Consider the following 17,719-nt stretch of genomic DNA (forward strand, 5'->3'; position numbering starts at 1 on the left):
TCCTGGCCCAGTCCCAGTCCCCATCTCTGCCACTGACACTGCTTCAGCCCCTGTCTGTGCCTGTGTCTGCGTCTGTGCCCCTCCCCCCGAGGAACTGCTCGGCCTGGACTCCGCCTTCTTGCCCCTCATGGACACTTGCAACTGCAAATTTAATTTAATTGCATTTCATACGCCCATTTGGCTGCCACTTTGTGGTGGTTCTTGTTGCCGGTGCCGTTGCCGTTGCCGTTGCCGTTGGTGTTGTCGGTGCAACACTTGACTTATTTAGGCAGAGAGAAGCCTCGAGAAAGACAAGGAGACAAGCCGCAGAGAAAGAGATAGACGGACGCAGAAAGAGCGAGAGAGATAGTAGGAGAGAAGCAGAGAAGGCCCCTGTTTGGTGCAAAATTTTAATTGCCTTGAAACTGGCAACTTGCAACGCGTTCGGCCCAAATTTGGGAGCAGGGGAGCTTGTTGCAAGCATTTTGCCGTTGCGCCTCGCTGAACAGAGAGAGAAAGATAGATAGAGAGAGAGAGAGAGAAAGACAAAGCGAGAGCGATGGTCAGAGAAGAACTAAGAAAATAAAACGCAGATAAAAGAAAGCAGAAAAGGAATTAGAAGAAGATACAAAGAAGCACACAGGAAACAGGTGCAGAAAGGTAAAGTTGACCAGAAGAAAGAAGAAAAGAAAGCCGAAAGGGAACAAGTGGAATCTGAAGAAAGAATCTATAAAGAATAAATGGTATTTTTGATCCTTTTTGGTAAAAATCTCCCAACAAATGAGGGGGCAGACACCCGCGCACTCACTTCACAGGTACGCCAACCCCAGGCTCACTCGCTTCGCTTGCTCCGGGCCACGACGACGACCCAAAACAGTTAATTTATAATAGGGAGATAATATATAGAAAATGAATTGGGAATACCTAAGTGAGAGGGAGATTCTTCACAGAGAAGACATCTCCACATTCAATCTCACTCTCCAGCCGAACCGGTGACGAAAGTTCAAGTTTATTATTTCTCGTAGAGCCATTCCTTGGGGTGTCATTCGAAGAGACATTCTGAGAGACAGTCGCAAACAGTAGCGGCACACGACGGACGCCCTTGACAATGATGGCAAACGAGCTCCCAATGGCTCCCAATAAGCCCAGAACTGAATTCAATCGCCATCCAAAAACCAAATCTCAGCTAAATTGCCCTGAAACGCATCTGAAACGATCTGAATCCGAATCGAATCGAATTGAAACTATAAAAGGGGCGACAATTTAGACGTTGTCCGCGTCACTTCCCTTTGGCCAATGACCAATTAAAGAGGAGTCTCTGGACTGCCTTCGGCACCGGCACTGGCACCGGCACCGGCTCTGGCTCTGACTCCATCTGATCCTCCTTTTCAGCTCCTCCTCGAACGTATGTCCATTCCCATTCACATTCGCCTTTGCGTTCGCCTTCGCGTTTGGGGGCTCCTTTTCCTGCCCCCTCGTTCACATTTAAACCGATTGTCACTTGTTGCAATAAATTGAAATTGACCAACAGCGTGCGGCAATGTGCAACGTGCAACGTGCGACGCGTATCTTGTTGCAAGTGCTGGGGAATTCCGTTTCGGTTTCTGTTTCTTTTTTTGGGGCTTGGCTTGACAATAAATGTCAACACTTTGCGGCCGCTAATTTATTTGCGCGCTCGATGCGTTTCACCTCTCGCCATCAAAATGATTAAAGTGTTGTTGGCAGGGGCGAATGCCGAGATGGAATCGACTGGGGAACCCGCTAGCACTACTGGAGAAGTAAAAGAAAATCGCAGAAGGTTGCAAGAGATTAACATTGAGAGTTTTCATAGAAGAAATGCTCCAAAAATATTCCCAAACATATGCAGACAGAACTTGATCAATACCTTATCGTTTGTGGGGATATTGGGTATGTATGGGTACTGTTTGCCTCTCAAGTATATGCTGCTGCTGATTTGTTGAGCAACCAGCTACCATCTACAAAGCAGACTCACACACACACACACACCGGCAGACAGACGGACACGCACTTGCACACATGTCCGGCATTATGGCCAAGAGCAGAGACCAAATACTTGAGCCAGGCCAAGTCCCTCCCCTGTCTTCCTGCTCTGTGTCTGTGTCGGTGTCTGTGGCCTCTTCTACCTTTATGATGAAGGCCAAACAAGTTGAGGTAGGTTAATTTTATTGGCCAAATAAGTGGGTATCAAATTTAATGGCCAACAGCGCGGAGGCAGACAAAGACAGCGAAGAAAGAAGACAGAAACACAGAAAACACACGGAAAACACACACAAAACACAACACACACAAAAAATAGAAAAAAGAACGAGTCGGGAATGGGGTCGGGGTCGGGGTCGGGTCGGTCCGGGGAGGGTTAGGTGGAAGGGCCGCAGAGGGCGATGGGTTGTCAGGAGGTGGTGGCAGAAGGGTGGGACAGGACGGGAACGGGTGCCAGTGCATAAAGCGTAAAAATGAGCCAAAATAAATAAGGAAAGCCGCAGACGGCAGGCCCTTGCAACTCCAAGAAGAAGACAGTGGAACAGTCGAAGTGGAAGTGGAAGACGATGGAGCTGACGGCCCTTTGATTGATTGGCTGGCAGCGGAAGCGTGACGTCACAAACAGCCACCAGCAACAGCAGCAACATCAGCGGAGAACAAGGGAGGTCGGAATACATATGAGTTTGAGGCCAACATTAGACAAGATATTCAGATATTCACAGATGGCAGAGATCTTCTCTGAGTAAAGCAAAATATGATCGAAAACCAAAGAAATCATAGAAGAGTTTAAGCAAATGGAACATTTTCGAAATGATCACAAAAATGAACCGATTATATCTTAGATGGTTCACATTTCATTCTCAAATCGAGATCTCGAACAACAGTTTTCCAGTGGGCACACAAGAGGCTTTTTATAAGAATATACGCATTCATCGTATATTAGATGTTCATCTATCTATCTAATCCGCTCAGAACTTATCGATCTTGGCCTCGAAGCGTCGCGACTCGGACTTTCTTCTTAAAACCGCTATATTTAAAATAATCTATGTCTGCTATCGATATAACCCAAAAGCAATGCATCTTGAACATGGATCGTACAATTTTCAAAAGTTTCTGTGCACATGACCTGTGGAAAGGGGCAGCAAAAATTTGTGTGTGTTTAGGGGAATTACCCTAACCCACTTCCCACTTCCCAATCCTTCTATTACTCACGCTCTCACCCCCTCACCGATGCTGATTGCTGGCCAATTGGCTGTGGACTTGGCTCAATGTTGGTTTACTTTAGTTTAGTCGGAGTTTGCTTTGGTTCGGGGTTTCCTTCCTTCTTGCACTTCCACTAACAAGCCGCCGCACGAAATTCTTCCGCAATTTTCACATAACTCAGCGATGTGGATGGCCAGGGGGGAGGGGGATGAGGAGGGGGATGAGGAGGGGGATGGGTAGGAGGCAGGGTTCACTCTCTGGCAGTGGGCAATTTTCACGCTGATTTCTCGCTGGGTTTTGGTTCCTCTCTGCGTATCAGCATCGTGTGATCTTCCAGCCAGCCAGCCAGCCAGCCAGCACAGCCAGCCAGCCACCCAGCCCCTCTCTGACGCATGATCACGTTGGGCTTACGCATCATTTAATGGGTTCGTGGAGCGGTGCACGCGGTGCAAGCGGTGCCAGCTGAGCTGCAACTTGGAACTCCGAGTTGTTGATGGAAAATGCAACAACAGGCCATGATCGGAGAGGGCTAGGAGAAGGCACCCACCAACTGGGCATACGACTTTATCACTTGCCCACAAAATATCTTCAATTGGTTCCATTAAACTTAAGCTGCGATCCATGAGCACGTTTCTTGAGCCTCCTCCGCCGAGTAGATGTAGCAGCAGAAGTAGGAGTACCTTCCTTCGTGCGTTGCCATCATCATCGTCATCGTCATCCACATGGCTACATGGCAACATGGCCCATGGTCGTGCCCAAAATTAACCTGACCAGGGCATGATCATGACGACGGAACGCAGAAAGAACGCGAACGCAGTCAGAGTCGCTGGCCCGAAGAGAGTCGAGTCGCTATAAATTCTATTGGCGTATCTATCTACACTATTTCTAATTTAGAACTGAGCCCCCCCCCCCCCCCCCCCCCCCCCCCCCCGCCCTCGTCCCCTTCCATACTTCCAGCAGTGTAGCCTGCCTCCGCCACTGCATCTGGTGGTGGCATCTCTGCTACGAGTAGATCAGCGGAGAGCAGAGCTGCCTCTCAGAGCTGCCTCTCAGCTTACCATGTTCCATGAATGTTGGCCGAGAGTCGTCGCTTTGGCCAATTTAAGTTTAAGTGCTTTGGTAACAGTTTCGCGCTTTCGAAACTTGAGTCGTGATTTATTTTTCTTTGCCTCCTCCACCACCTCCTCCTTCTCCTGCTGCCTCCTCCATCTCGGAAAGAGGCTTCTCTTCTGGGGTTTCTGCGGTGAAGGAATTCCTTCGCCTATTCAACCCCCGCTCCACCTCTTTTCAAGTGCCGTTTTTCACGCCACAACACGCAATCGCTGAAGCTCAAGTAAATTAGGAAAATTGATCTAAATTTTCTTGGGAACCTTTCCCATTTCGGTTTGCTGTGCGGGGGATGGCCAAGGGGCAAGGGGTACGGTACGGTACGGTTAGGGCCTGCCCTGTGCATCAGGCACATGTTGGGCTTAAGGTTTTCCTCAGGTTCAAAGTTGAAACCAAGGCAGATGAGAAGGGACATCCTTTGAGGCCTTCATCGACCAATTAAAATTCAATAAAAATTCAAGCAATTCCAACGAAAATGAGCTGAGCCTGGGCTTCCGAGAGCTTATCACCAAATTGAAAATCTCCAAATCGGGGGCATGACTAGAAGCAATCAGTACAAGTTCCATGTAAACAGTATCAGCATCGGGCCAAGGCCCGGGACCCCAGAGCAAAGCCCGCAAAGCCCGCAGAGAGGAGGAACGGCAACAAGTTGAAGTTAAAAATCTTTGCGCGGGTCAGCGACAAAGTCAAGTGCAAGTCCAAGTCGAAGAGTGGTGTCTCCTCCATTCTCTGCCTCCTCAGCGCAGTAGCCAGGCAGCAGCCGTAGCGGCAGCGTGGCATGCAACCGATGCCAGTCCCCAGTCCTTGCCGCTCGTTCGGTCGTCACATAATCTGCTCCAAATCAAAATTGCTTATTAAACGTGGAGACCGAGAGAGCTTCGAGTGCAATGCCATGGCCGGGACGGTACGGGGTCTAGGCCTTGGTGTCGTCTCTACGAGGAGGCACTCCTATTCCTGCCTGAACCCAACAATTGGTCATGGATAGTGCTGGGCGATGGAGCTTGACTCCTGGAACTAGTTCGCAAGCAACTAGTGGAAGAAGTACCATATAAAGTCAGGAATCCCCAGGATTTTTCAAATAATACTTTAAACAGTATTTAAGAGAACTCTACAATAAACTGGGAATATATTTCGGGTTCGACTTTATGCGAAAGAGGCAGAATAAAGTACGCCTAGATATACTTATATGTATATGGAATTACTTAAACTTTCGCATTTCCATTCAGCACTTGCACTGACCAAAACAGTTCTTAAATGGTGTCATATTCTAAGAACGAACTACAACCCGAGAACTTACGAGGGAACCGAACCGAATCGAACCAAACTCACACTTTACTCATCTCTAAACAGGGAGGCTGGGGCTGGGGCTGGTGACTGGTGACTGCGTAGCTCCCAAAACGAATCTGTCGCCGCATCGGATATCGTGTATGCCTAGGCGGCGGAGGTACGAGTAAAATGGCAAAAACGAACGAAAAGAAGAAAAATTGCTGCCGAATTCTGGGGCCAATGGAGGAAGCCATTGGACGGAGTTCGAGTCGATCACGATTGCCGTTCGAATCCGCAGAGGGAAGCCTCAATAAGCCAGGCCCCATATCTTGATAGGCATGGGATGCGGCGCTACAGGCCGAGCATTGATCGACGATGACGATGTCGATGACGATGAAGACGAGGACGCAGACGAGGACGATGGACAACGTGCAAAGCTGCCAATGAACCAAATCCAGCCTCTAGCTCGCCGTCTATACCTCTCTCTCTCTGTCTCTGTCTGTCCAGATTTATCTCAATTTCTACATTTGACCTGTGAACCACAATGGATTTTGTATATATTATAATTGCTGACCGTGCTACACAATCTCCAGCCTCGACTCTACGACTCTTCGACTCTTACTGTGGCTCTGACTCTGGGTCTCTGTGGTCAAGAGTCGATGGAGAGATTGTGCGGTGCCCACTGTAGTGCCTCGGAAGCGAACTGAATTCGATGCGATGCGCTGCCTTCGACTGCCATATCACTGCCAATGCATCGGGATTTTCGCTTCGCATTTCTGCTCTCTGCTTTTGCCTGTGTCCAGGCCTTTCCAAGAAGCTGGTTCTGGCTCTAGCTCTGGCTCTGAATATAGCTCTGCTTAACCTGGCCTGAAAGCTGAAAGCTGAACACTTTTTTGTGGACTTGTCGCATTAGCACCAGGCCTGCAACGGGATTAGGCGAGATGGCGATTGCATTTATGCGGCCTCAGCCTCGGGCTTAGAGCCCTTGAACGATCCACCGATTGGAGTGCCGATCGATCGGTGAACATGAAAGAGCTGAAAGCTGAAATGAGTTTGTGCAAAATAGGTGTCGAGTGCCAGTGCCAGGCAATTGGCCATCAATGATCGAAGCGATTAATAGCGAATATATTGCTAATTACTGATCGCCTTCAATCGCTAACTGATCATTTTTCGAGGATTTTGTATGCTGAATCCGAAAGTTTTGGGTTTTCTTTTTGTATTGATAATCGCTGGATCATTCATTACTAGCAGCTTTATCACAAAAATCTGATAATTAACGGTTTTAATTTAATTTAATAGAAATCTTCTTCATCTGATCTCTAGTATCCTATTACCTTCTCCAAACCAAGAACAGAACTAACACCATTACTCTTCAATTTATGTTTTATTTGACGATCCTTAACCGAGTGCTAAATTTTGACACCATCTCGACCTCCAGCCACAGCCCACATAGCAAGCGTAATGCAAGGCTTGCCGAAGTGACCTATGGTTCGAGCTAGAGATGGCTGTCCACTCATTCGGAGGGAGGGTGAAGCATGCCCCACTTCAACGCCTTCATGTCCTTCTCACAGTTCCGACAGGCCAGTCCAACGCCGAATCCTGCACCCATCCAGACCGGCCAACGACGACGCCGCAAGAACCACAGGGAGACGCCGGCACCAATCACCATGCCCCCAGCTGCCTTAACAATGACATCGCACACGCAACGACCAAGGCTTTCACGATTACTATCGTCAGAGCAGGAAGAAGACATCTTTCTCTCTTGCTTTTTGTTGTATTTTCTCTAATTGTTTCGATCTAAACGTTTGAAATTGTAGAGCAGAAAGTGAATTTGGATAGAAATATGGTTCAACAAAAACCTCATGGGATACTAGAGATTTTGATTCAGTTTCAACTTATATACCCCCAGGTATTGGTGGTGGTGCTACGCATTGGTGCAGTTTTCCCACTTAACCTCGCGACTCGGCATAATCGATCACGATCGATTTCTGCCAAAATAGATTATAATCGATACATAGATAGGCTAACCAGCCTCCGCTTCCCCCTGGACACAATCTTGTGCAATCTTATCGATCTATATGGGCATTGAACATGCGAGCAGTCGCAGTCGCAGTCCCAGTCCCAGTCTCCTAGCTCTAAGCTCCTAGCTCCTAGCTGCCAGCTGCCCAGCTCTTGGCTTCCAATCCAACTGCCGAACTCTTGCACCTACAATCAACCATTCGACAGCGGCATCGGCAGCTGGTAAGCTGGGTAATCATGTCAGTATAAGGAAAATACCCCAACATTGTTTTTATCGATATGCCCCAGCAGAACAGAACTCCAGTGGAGGAGGAACAGATGGAAGGTGGAAGGTGTGTGAAGGCGAAATGCTCCATTGCGATTGGGAGTGGAAAGTGTTCCTTCCTTTTTCTTTGCTGCCTGATTGAGGTAGAGCAAAACATAACATCTCTTTGCGAATTGCAGAACATTCAGAACATTTTTGTTTGTTTGCTCTGACGTCTGGGATATAGATATTTTGAGTATGTGGAAGAAGTATTGTTAGGGATGGGCCATCATTCGATTGTTAAGATATCTTGCTCAAAGAACTGGGGGAGTCTGTCATCAGCTCCTCAATCTTGCAGCTATCTTTTGCCTCTTTGTGCCTCGGCTGTAGAGTAACCAATCGTCGTCTATCCCTCAATCAAATCCCCTCGAACGGGGAAGCGTTCTTCTTTGGATTTTCTTTTAGCTTGGGAAAACAGCGCCAGCGACCGTGTTGACGTGTTAAGTGCTTTAGCCAGGAGATGGCCCCAAAAAAAAACCTTCTGTCTGTCTGCCTCTTCCACTTGCTTGGGCTTAGGCTATAATTTCAGCTCACCGCCCACCATTTTTTCGAGGCAGTTTGCCTCGCCCCGCCCCCACGATATGGGGGCGCAACGAGGCCTAACTCGAAAATTGCAAATTCGGGTGTTCAATCGAGTCAAATCCTTTTCTATTACCAACTCAACCGCCGCTCCACCAGCTCTGTGTTTAAAGAAATTGTCGGCCACATGAGCAATTTAATGCCTGATTTGCCCTGTCTCGTCTCGTCTCGTCTCCCTCCTCAACTCTCCGTCCTTTGTTCTGGCTCTGGCTCTGGCTCTGGCTCTGTCTCTGGTTGTGTGGCTCTATGGTTCTGGTTCTCGTTTCGCCTTTGTGTCTGGATCTATCTTTTGCCCCTTGCCATTGTAGGTGTCGGCGGCCCAGTCGGGTGTTGGCACAGTTATTTGCCTCCAGTTTCGGCTCCTTTAGATGGAAGATGGTGGTGGTGGGATGACCCACAGAGTGGTCGATTAGATCAAGATCAATTGGCATTTGTTGCTCTTGTGATTGGGATAGATATTTCTCGTACAGTGATCCCAGGGATACCAGCTAAAAATCGCCCAATATGCACTCCTTAGCTGTATCATATGATGTGATATCGGATACTGATCATCGGGAGATATACTTATATACATATGGGTCGACCTATAGGTCTAAACGGTAGAAAGATAAACGAATCCAATACTCAGTTCTATAAACCACACATACCTCAAGCAGCCAAGCCTTAACCAAGACATCCCCTAGACATTTTTGGTTAATCCCAGAGCACACATAACTCTATCGAACTGTCCATAACATGTGTCCCATCCATGGCTAAGATTCCAGTTGGTTAGTTCTTGTCTACAAATTGGACTAAACTACTCAGGATCATAATAAAGACATTTATGGACCCGCGACCGGATTCAATTGTGCGGCATTCAACAATTTTTGCAATCAGTACGAGAGGAGAGGGGACCTGGACATGGACTCCAGCTCCGACTCCGACTTCGACTAAGAACTGGAATAATGCGATCCACTTGGCTGGCCCAGGGCAATGCGTTCGTGTGTTGGGTGGGTGTCCCTATAGCTGGTCGTGCCTGGGCCGAGAGCTGGACAGGCAGGACGGGGGGCAGGAGTGGCAGGAGTGGCTGCAGAAGTACAACTCAATGAGGCACATGCAAGTCAAAACTTTGGCCCGGCCCGGCCTGGGCCTGGGCCCGTTGGCCATATGGTCTCCTGCTCTCATCAATTCCGTCTTGGGGCTGGCTGCCTTGCCTTGGTCGGGCCTGGGCCTGGGCCTGGGTCTGTCTCTGGCTTTGAGCCTGGCTCTGGCTCATTATAGATGCAGCGCCGATTTGTTTTGTTGTCCCCCCATTTGACTTTGAATTGATAGCATCAGGAGGCAGCGGCATCCAAGACTCCAAGTCCCACTCCGACTCCGACTCTGCCGTCGGCTGCCGCAGCAGCGCCCAGTTTTCTCCCCTTTTTCCCCAGCCACATGGGTGCTTTGGGCTTTTCCTTTTCCTTTTTTTTGCCTGCATTTAAGATATATATAAATGTATTTGAACAATTGAGTTTGCTGCGCATGCGCATGCCTAGTGCAAATATTTTAGATTCGCATAAACTTTGCATAGTTTTTGACCAGGCTTTACACCAGTTCCCTCGCCCTCGCCCACCAGCCGGCACAGTGGAGCAAACCAGCATTCAGATTGAATAACTATCATTATTTCAAATACTTTCAAGAATATTCTGCTCGTGGGAGCTCTCGAGTTTCCATCGAAACAGCTGATGGTATGATATGGTAGATGATTGGGGCCTCACAAAACTTTTGCTATAAGCTTTTTCATTAGTCTTCGGCTCACACACAGTTCTTAAATATTCCTTCTTTGTGGACCACTGTTCATGAGTGCCTTGAATCCCTGCGTGTGTGTATCTGTGCTGTGCTGTGCATGGTGTCCACGCACTCGTCGCAGTCACTGTGTGGTTGCCGTTGTTTCTGTTTCTGTTCCTGTTCCTCTTGTCCGAGCTGTTGTTCCTGGTCGGCGGGGCCTTGGGCTGTTTAGCTGCGCATTTTTATTTAACATATCATTTAAAATTCATGTAAAACACATGTAGCTGGGGCTTGGGCTGTGCCTTGTGGTTGGGGCAGTGGCTGTGGCAGCGACCGACTGTGCGGACACTGCTTTGCATACCGTAGGCATAAAGTCCTAGGAGGCAGTGAGAGTGAGAGAGAGAGGGAGAGGGAGAGCGGACCCTCAGACAGTGGGACGGACACATCACACCCAAGCGCCAGGAGCAGGAGGCCCGGCCCGCCAGCGAGCGATTGAGGGTTAGGGGAATGGGGAATCGCATTCATAAGCAGAGGATTCCCCTCTGTCCCCATCCTGTATCTGCAGTCGCATATCTACGAGCGGACAGACAGACATACAGACAGACGAGCCCATGAACAGTCTCTGGGTATGGTCTCTGGCTTTGGCTCTGGGTCTTGGGATCTCTGTGGATCTGTGGATGTGGATTGTGGATGAAGATGTCGCTTGTTGCATGCTGCATTTAATTTGTAAACAAAGTCTTTAGTTTATGACTTGGAGTTTTATTTTAGCATATCTAGGCCTGTTGCGCCTCCCTCATCCCCATACCATCTCTCTGTCTCTGTTGCCTCTCTATCGGCTGTGCCTCCCGCTAGCCGTTTTGTAGGAAATTTGTAAACAATTCCAAATTCCAGAACGCATCGCATCATTTTCAACACAATTTGCATATGCAGCAGGAGGCAGGAGGGGCAGGAGTGGGCGCAGCAGTAGCACCAGCAGCAGCAGGAGCAGGAGGATCCGATCTGATCTGCGACTGGGACTGGAACTGGGACTTGGGGGATAGACAGAAGCCATTGTTAATGCCTTGAGGTTGACCTTTTGCCTGGCCCGTCCGTTACCCTGTGGCAGCCATAACAAATCAGCAATGACGTGCCCCGACACTAAATGCAATTTATAACACTTTTTATCCCTGTTCCATCGCATCTTGAATGCATCGCTGGGATGCCCTGGGATGGGATGGTTGCTGGTGGTTTCTTGTGGTTTCTTGTGGCTTCTGGTGGTTGGTTGGTTCCTTGGAAGATTGTCAAACAACTTGACTTAAAGGAAAGTTAACGAGCAGAGCGGCAGCAAAGCAGACGTCCCCGTCCTCGTAGCTCCTGGTTCCATCATTGCGATGAACGACAACTTCATCATGACGGGGCCCCGCACGTCGACGAGATGTCTCTTCTGCTGTCATCAGCATCAACACACTACGAACGAACGGGCGGACCGACGGACGGGCGGACGGACGGGCGGACGGACGGACGGACGGACCCCAAAAAGGCCATCAAAAGCGTTCAGCCAGCGAACGTAAAATGCAACAAGAATGGCTCAGAGGGAGTGGGGGCCATCACAGAAAGAGGCTTTCACTCGGGGTAGTCCATGGCCACAGAATACTCTTTCGGATAACGGAATAAAATGTTAATTCGGAAGAATCAGAGCGAGTCCTGTATGCTAACAATCCATGAAGAAATTAATAGTTATTCGTTGTTCATTTTTAGGTTTTTCTAAGCTCTAAAGAGGGGGCGCCTTGGCTCTTTTCAGCCACCTGCTTAAGCTAGAAAATAAAGAAACATATATTCGAATTTTCATAATTGCTTTGCCTTTGGTAGTTTTTTTCGTACCTGAAGAATACATATGTACGAGTGCACTCCCTAGACGATCCAACAACTGAAGAAAACTGAGCAAAACACTGCAAAATTATCCTGTATTTCGTATGGGCATAGACGAATGACATTCTTCTCTATGCAGTCAAGCGATATTGACCGATTATTGCTTAATTATAGGGTATTACTCTCACCCTCTGCCAATGCACACGACAGCCTCCTACGACAGCAAACTGCACTTGTCTGGGGCTTGGTTTTTATGAACGTTTGGGCTTTAAAATAAAACTACCGCGGCTTCGCTCTCTCTCGCAACCACCACCCCCAACCCCCAATCCCCAATCCCCTGTCCCTCTGTCCTGCCCAGGCACATGAATAATGCAAATGCAAAAGCAGAAGAGTGCAGAGAATCACCCAAAAACCAAAAATAAAAATAAAAAAAGGAAGAGACCGACACACCTACATGGCCAGCTTTCTCTCTCCCAGAGCAGCCGCAGCTGGGCTTAATGCGCCATAACTCACCAACACCAACACAAACAAATCCACACCCACACTAATAACAGTAGACTAACACAAGGAAGGAACACATCGCATCGCCATCTCATCTAATATGACCGCCCGTCACTCATTAAGCCGACGCTGTCGTCCGCTCTTTATTGTCGCTTATATTTTCTATATAGAAAATGTTTTTGTAGCCGGCGGTTATCAGAGAGCTCAGGAAATTGCGATTTTTCATTTCAGTATTTTGTTTTTCTATTTATTTTTTTTTTGGGGGGGGGGGGGAAGAGAGGGAGAGAAAGAGGCGGCATCGCATCAAATTTTGTCAAAATTTTTCGTTGCTGTTGCATTATTTTAGCAAAATAATTAACACGAACCCAGTCAGACCATCCATCTATCCATCCATCCACCCAGCATTCCTTTTACCCATCAATCAGTGAGGCAGTCTGCAGCATCTGCTGATCCTGCCGGTCCTAGTCCTGGTCCGTGCCCGGATTCTTGTGCCTTGAGGCATTTATGGTCCTTCCTAAGCAGCCGCATTATATGCAACATTTTGTCGCCTTGTGATTATTTTTCGGCTTTCTCTAGATGGTGGCGTGGGTAGCTGGCTGGGGAAAATTGTGGGAAAAGGGGGAAAACGACGGGCTAAATGCACCTCGTTTTACTTGATTGCTTTGGGCTTGAGGCCTTGCCAAGTTGAATTTTTATTTCTGGCTGTCGTTGTCGTTGTTTCCGGTCCCACCATCACCATCATCATCATCATCATCATCATCGTATTCATCTTCATTGCTGTCTTGTCATTGGGGGGCTTGTGTCTTTGGTTGAGCGGCCACATGTGCACATAATATTTTAGTGTCCTTTTACTTATGCAACCCCATTTCCGCACTACCCCCCCATCGACTAACAGCATCCTCTTTATATTTCCAGCCAGCAAATAGTTTACTTCTTTGATATTTCCTTAATTGTTAATGGTCCCTCCTGAAAGTAGGCAACGATATTTTTATTTTACTGCCTCCGCTACTTGTCCTAATTGAATGGAGGGGCTCTGTCCGTCCAGGGGAGCTGTAGCGATACCTAAGAGATGAGAGAACACCAACATCAATTTCTCATAGTACACTAATACACAATAAAAAAATTTCTTGAGGGCGGACGAAAGACGGTTTCATTTCAAAAATGTGGACATCAAAAGATATTGCCTACTCTTGGGAGGCATCTAAAACGTTTTGCTCAAGAAGAAAAAAATGTTGCCTGGTTTTGGGCGTGGTCTAGTTAATTAAACAGGCCTACATCATTTCATTCAGATTGAAATCCATATAACATTTGTATACCTGGAACTTGAATAGCTTAGGAATATAATATAATATTCCTCTCAAAGAGACATTTCAAGACATGTTTCCGTCTAGACTAGGCTAGCCACAATTTCAACAATAGTCGAAAACTATTTCCTGGAACAAAGCTTACAAAAATAGTTAGAGCCACAAATCGATGACCATCAAAAGAGCAGACAAAAATTATTTAATTATGCCAAAATTATGCTAATCACATACAAGAAGTTACGAAGATCTTGGAGTACGGAGACTGCGTCAATGGGATTCCCCGCTCTGCCGACTGACCAAATAAGCCTCAGCCTCACTTCATAAATCATAATAATAAATAGCCAAACAGAAAAAAAAACTTTAAAATGCTCAGGTGTGTGAACAAAAGATGTCGGGGCAAAAAAAAAAGAAAGAAAAATAGCGAACATTGCGAAGAATAAATACTCTATTGACGGTTGTTTGGTCCTCTATTATATGACAAGGAAAAGGAACTTAAATTCGAAAATGTATAACAATAGATAAATATTTCATATTTCAATTAAATACATTTTATATTTAAGTAAAATATTTTAATTTTTCCGATAGTGGATAACTGGAAAGCAATGATAATGTTATTTAAAAGTATTATATTTATTTTGGACTTAAAAGTATTTATTAAGGATCAGTAACCAACTGCACCCCAAAGCCAATAGATCCTTTTCTTTACAAAAAATATTCTAAATTAAGAAGAAAAAAATTCCGTAAAATCAACTTGAAATTTCTATCAACCCACTCAGAAATTACATAATTTATTAAAGAATAGAAGATTGTCTCAGGTTTAAAGCTGTACTTATTTGCAGCTTCCCAAATATATACGAAACGTACTTGAATTTGTATGTCTTCACTACCGATTGGTCTCACCCAGTTGCGCATATCACTTGGTGGATCGTAAAATCAATTGACAAATTGAATGACATTTCGCGGCACAATCAGCGATGACAGCAAAAATGCCACTAATTATGCCAATCAGAGTGGGATCCCGCATCGATCTTAATGCTGCCAGCCCGAACAAGTGTCGCCGCGCATGCGCCCGCCGCGCGAAGTAATCGAAACTACTCGAATCTGGGAAAACTTGATTTTGTAATTGGCGAGCAAATTACGCGACCAGCCAAAGTTGTTTTACCCACCGTCCACCGTCCACCGTCCGCCGTCCGCCGTCCACCGTCCAGCAGCTACTTGGCTTTGGTTGGGCCGCGGGTTGAGTTCGTCAAACAAGTTTCGAGCCCAGATAGTTCCCCCCAAGCGATACAATTTATGGCAGATGTCATTCAAAATGATGGCATTATTATGCGGGAAGTGCCCGGGAACATGCTCGGACAAAGATTTAGTACATGGGTTACAAAGGAATCTTCCCTTTGTTTAGAAACAAAAAGAAAATCTATTGAAAGATACCAATGTTCGTGGAACAGTTGAGTATCCAGCTTTGATTAGCAGATACTCATATTCCATCTACCATCTGAAAGAGCTCATAACCTACTGAAACGTACGAGAGCATAAGCCCATTATGCCATCTCAGCGGACGACTTCCTTCCATTGCCCTTCACTTTCATGGATTATGGGCTGTAAAACAATGATTAATTTTAACTTCATTTCGACCCGCACTTTGGCACGTTTCGCTCTTCATCGAGGAAGGTCAGGGTCCATGCCTTTTGCACTCGAGTTGAACGCAAAACTGTGAGTATATTGCCGAGTAATCACATAAAGACGCCGCACACTGAGAGTATCCAATACTACTACATAAAATCCGATCCGATCGGATCCGATCAGTGGACGACAGAAACCTTCGCCTAAATTAATTTCAGTCGTTTTTGACGAATTAACAATAATGATGAAAATAAAAATCCCCGACCCCTGACTTTCAGTTTCAATATTTGGACAATCAATTAATTGCGATTTCCACATCATGGCTTCCTCAGAGGGCTCTGGGTGTGTCCCTTTATAGTTCCAGTGGGTATTCCAGATCAGTATGATATATCGTTTTATTTTAAGGTATCATTCAAAAATAAAGAGAGATATTTACATGTGTGCCATAGATCTGAAATATGTCTGAAAATTGGGTCGAAACACTCGAATGAAAATGTTCAATAATTTCGGCACCGTTCTATGCGCTTCTCATGATGTTTACTCCAATAATTAAGCCGTGAATTTGTTTGCCCTTCGGCCACTCTCAGGGGAATTTGCATTACAAATATACTCGTGCATACTCGTATCTCAATGCAGTTCGCATTCATGCTGATCTAGCATTGAGAGCCAAGCATATATTTGCCATAAGTCAGAGATGGGGCTGGGGCACAGGCAAATATCGGCCATTGGCAATACATCGAAGAATAGTAGAAAATCTAGAATTAGTATTGGGCTAGCATTCAAGAAGTCCATAATTATAATCTATTGTAGTAGAAGTTGGGTAAATTTGGGACTTATTTGAAGTTCATTAAGATTCTGTCTTATGTCCAATCCTCAAGACATTTGCCATCGATCGAACAGTCATCGCTCAGTGAGGTATGGACTTACAGATCTAAGTCTAATATTTATTTTATGGGGTAATCCAATGAATGGGGAAGGTGTTGAAGAAGTGTTTTATGGATGCAATCAATCGCTGTAAATATGAGTGTGTAAGCCCCACCATCGGACTACGATCGTCTTCTCGGGGTCCGTTCGCCGGCTGTCGGTCCACACCCACCACGAAGCCGGCGGGAAGTTGCCACTAGTCCCACTCGTTGCAAAACAAAGCCAGCCACTGAGGCAGCAGCGTGTGTACTTCAATTTTGAAAGATTTTTGCGAAAATGTTAAACAGACACTACTGCAATTTGACAAATGTTATTTAAGAGCTCTTCGCTATCGCCGTACTTGTCTTATTTGTATTTCGTTTTTCTTTTAACGATCGCTGCCGGCTGGCGGCTGGAGGCTGGAGGCTGGAGGCAAACAATCATCGGTGGTTCGGTTCGGTTCGGTTTGGTTTGGTTCAGGCCAAGACGTGGCCAAAATACTTAGCAAATACTCGTTGTTGGTCCGTTGCATACCAACATGCACTGTGTACACTGGTACACATGTGCCTGAAACTGAGGCCAGACAAAGCCCAGCCTCTACAACTAATTTTGCACATGGATGAAGCTGTACGAGTATCTAGAGGAGGAGTTGTGCCTGGAGCTGCTGTTGTTGGCCCAAACAATTTGTCGCGTTTGTCGCTGGTTCCGCAATTGTTTTATGCTCGCTGCCGAGGCCCATCTGAAGCGACCTCAAGCAAACATTTGGCCCTGCCAAACAGACGACAAAGAGACAGATGTGGGTCCGTCTCTGCCACTGCCAACGAAAAAGAATCACATAAACTTTCCACACTAAGAGCTCTCAATGGAGAGCACCCACGTTCACCGTGACCGTCACAGATCATACAATTTTATCCAAAGTATCCATTCTCAGATGCATTTACAGATTCATATGTATCTCAATCATTTATCACATATGCAGAGCTCGTTTGAAGGGATGCCATAAAGAATATAGTAAATATCTCAAAATATATTTACTATTTCAAACTCATTCGGGAGTCTCTTTTTAAAACCGCACAGAAAGCAAATATAATTGATAGAATTTAAGAATTGAAGAAGCCGAAGTCCGCACCTTTATTGAATTAACAACAAGTTTGTCTGACGAATGTACATATAATCAATTTAAGCATGTATAAACTTGATCTATTGTTTGACAATAACAGGGACAGATAAACAAAAAATATATATATGTATATATTGCTGATCGAACCATAATTATAAATCTTTTGTGGTCCAACCTGATTTCTTGGCGGACAGACTCTTAAATTTATTTTACATA

The 17,719-nt window shown here is 46.2% G+C and overlaps 1 protein-coding gene across 1 annotated transcript; it reads right to left on the bottom strand.

The window, feature by feature from the left end:
* Positions 1-6,918: 6,918 nt before the first annotated feature.
* Positions 6,919-7,408, bottom strand: LOC6901507 (MICOS complex subunit Mic10). Its single transcript, XM_002134157.3, has one exon. The coding sequence runs from the start codon at positions 7,304-7,306 to the stop codon at positions 7,067-7,069; it is 240 nt and encodes a 79-aa protein (XP_002134193.2). The 5' UTR covers positions 7,307-7,408; the 3' UTR covers positions 6,919-7,066.
* Between the last annotated feature and the right edge of the window lie 10,311 nt (positions 7,409-17,719).

This window comes from Drosophila pseudoobscura, chromosome X (assembly GCF_009870125.1).
Source record: "Drosophila pseudoobscura strain MV-25-SWS-2005 chromosome X, UCI_Dpse_MV25, whole genome shotgun sequence".
NCBI lineage: Eukaryota > Metazoa > Arthropoda > Insecta > Diptera > Drosophilidae > Drosophila > Drosophila pseudoobscura.

What these genes read in the sequence shown, in the direction of transcription:
- LOC6901507 (XM_002134157.3), bottom strand. Translation starts at nt 7,306, where the DNA reads ATGTCTTCTTCCTGCTCTGACGATAGTAATCGTGAAAGCCTTGGTCGT.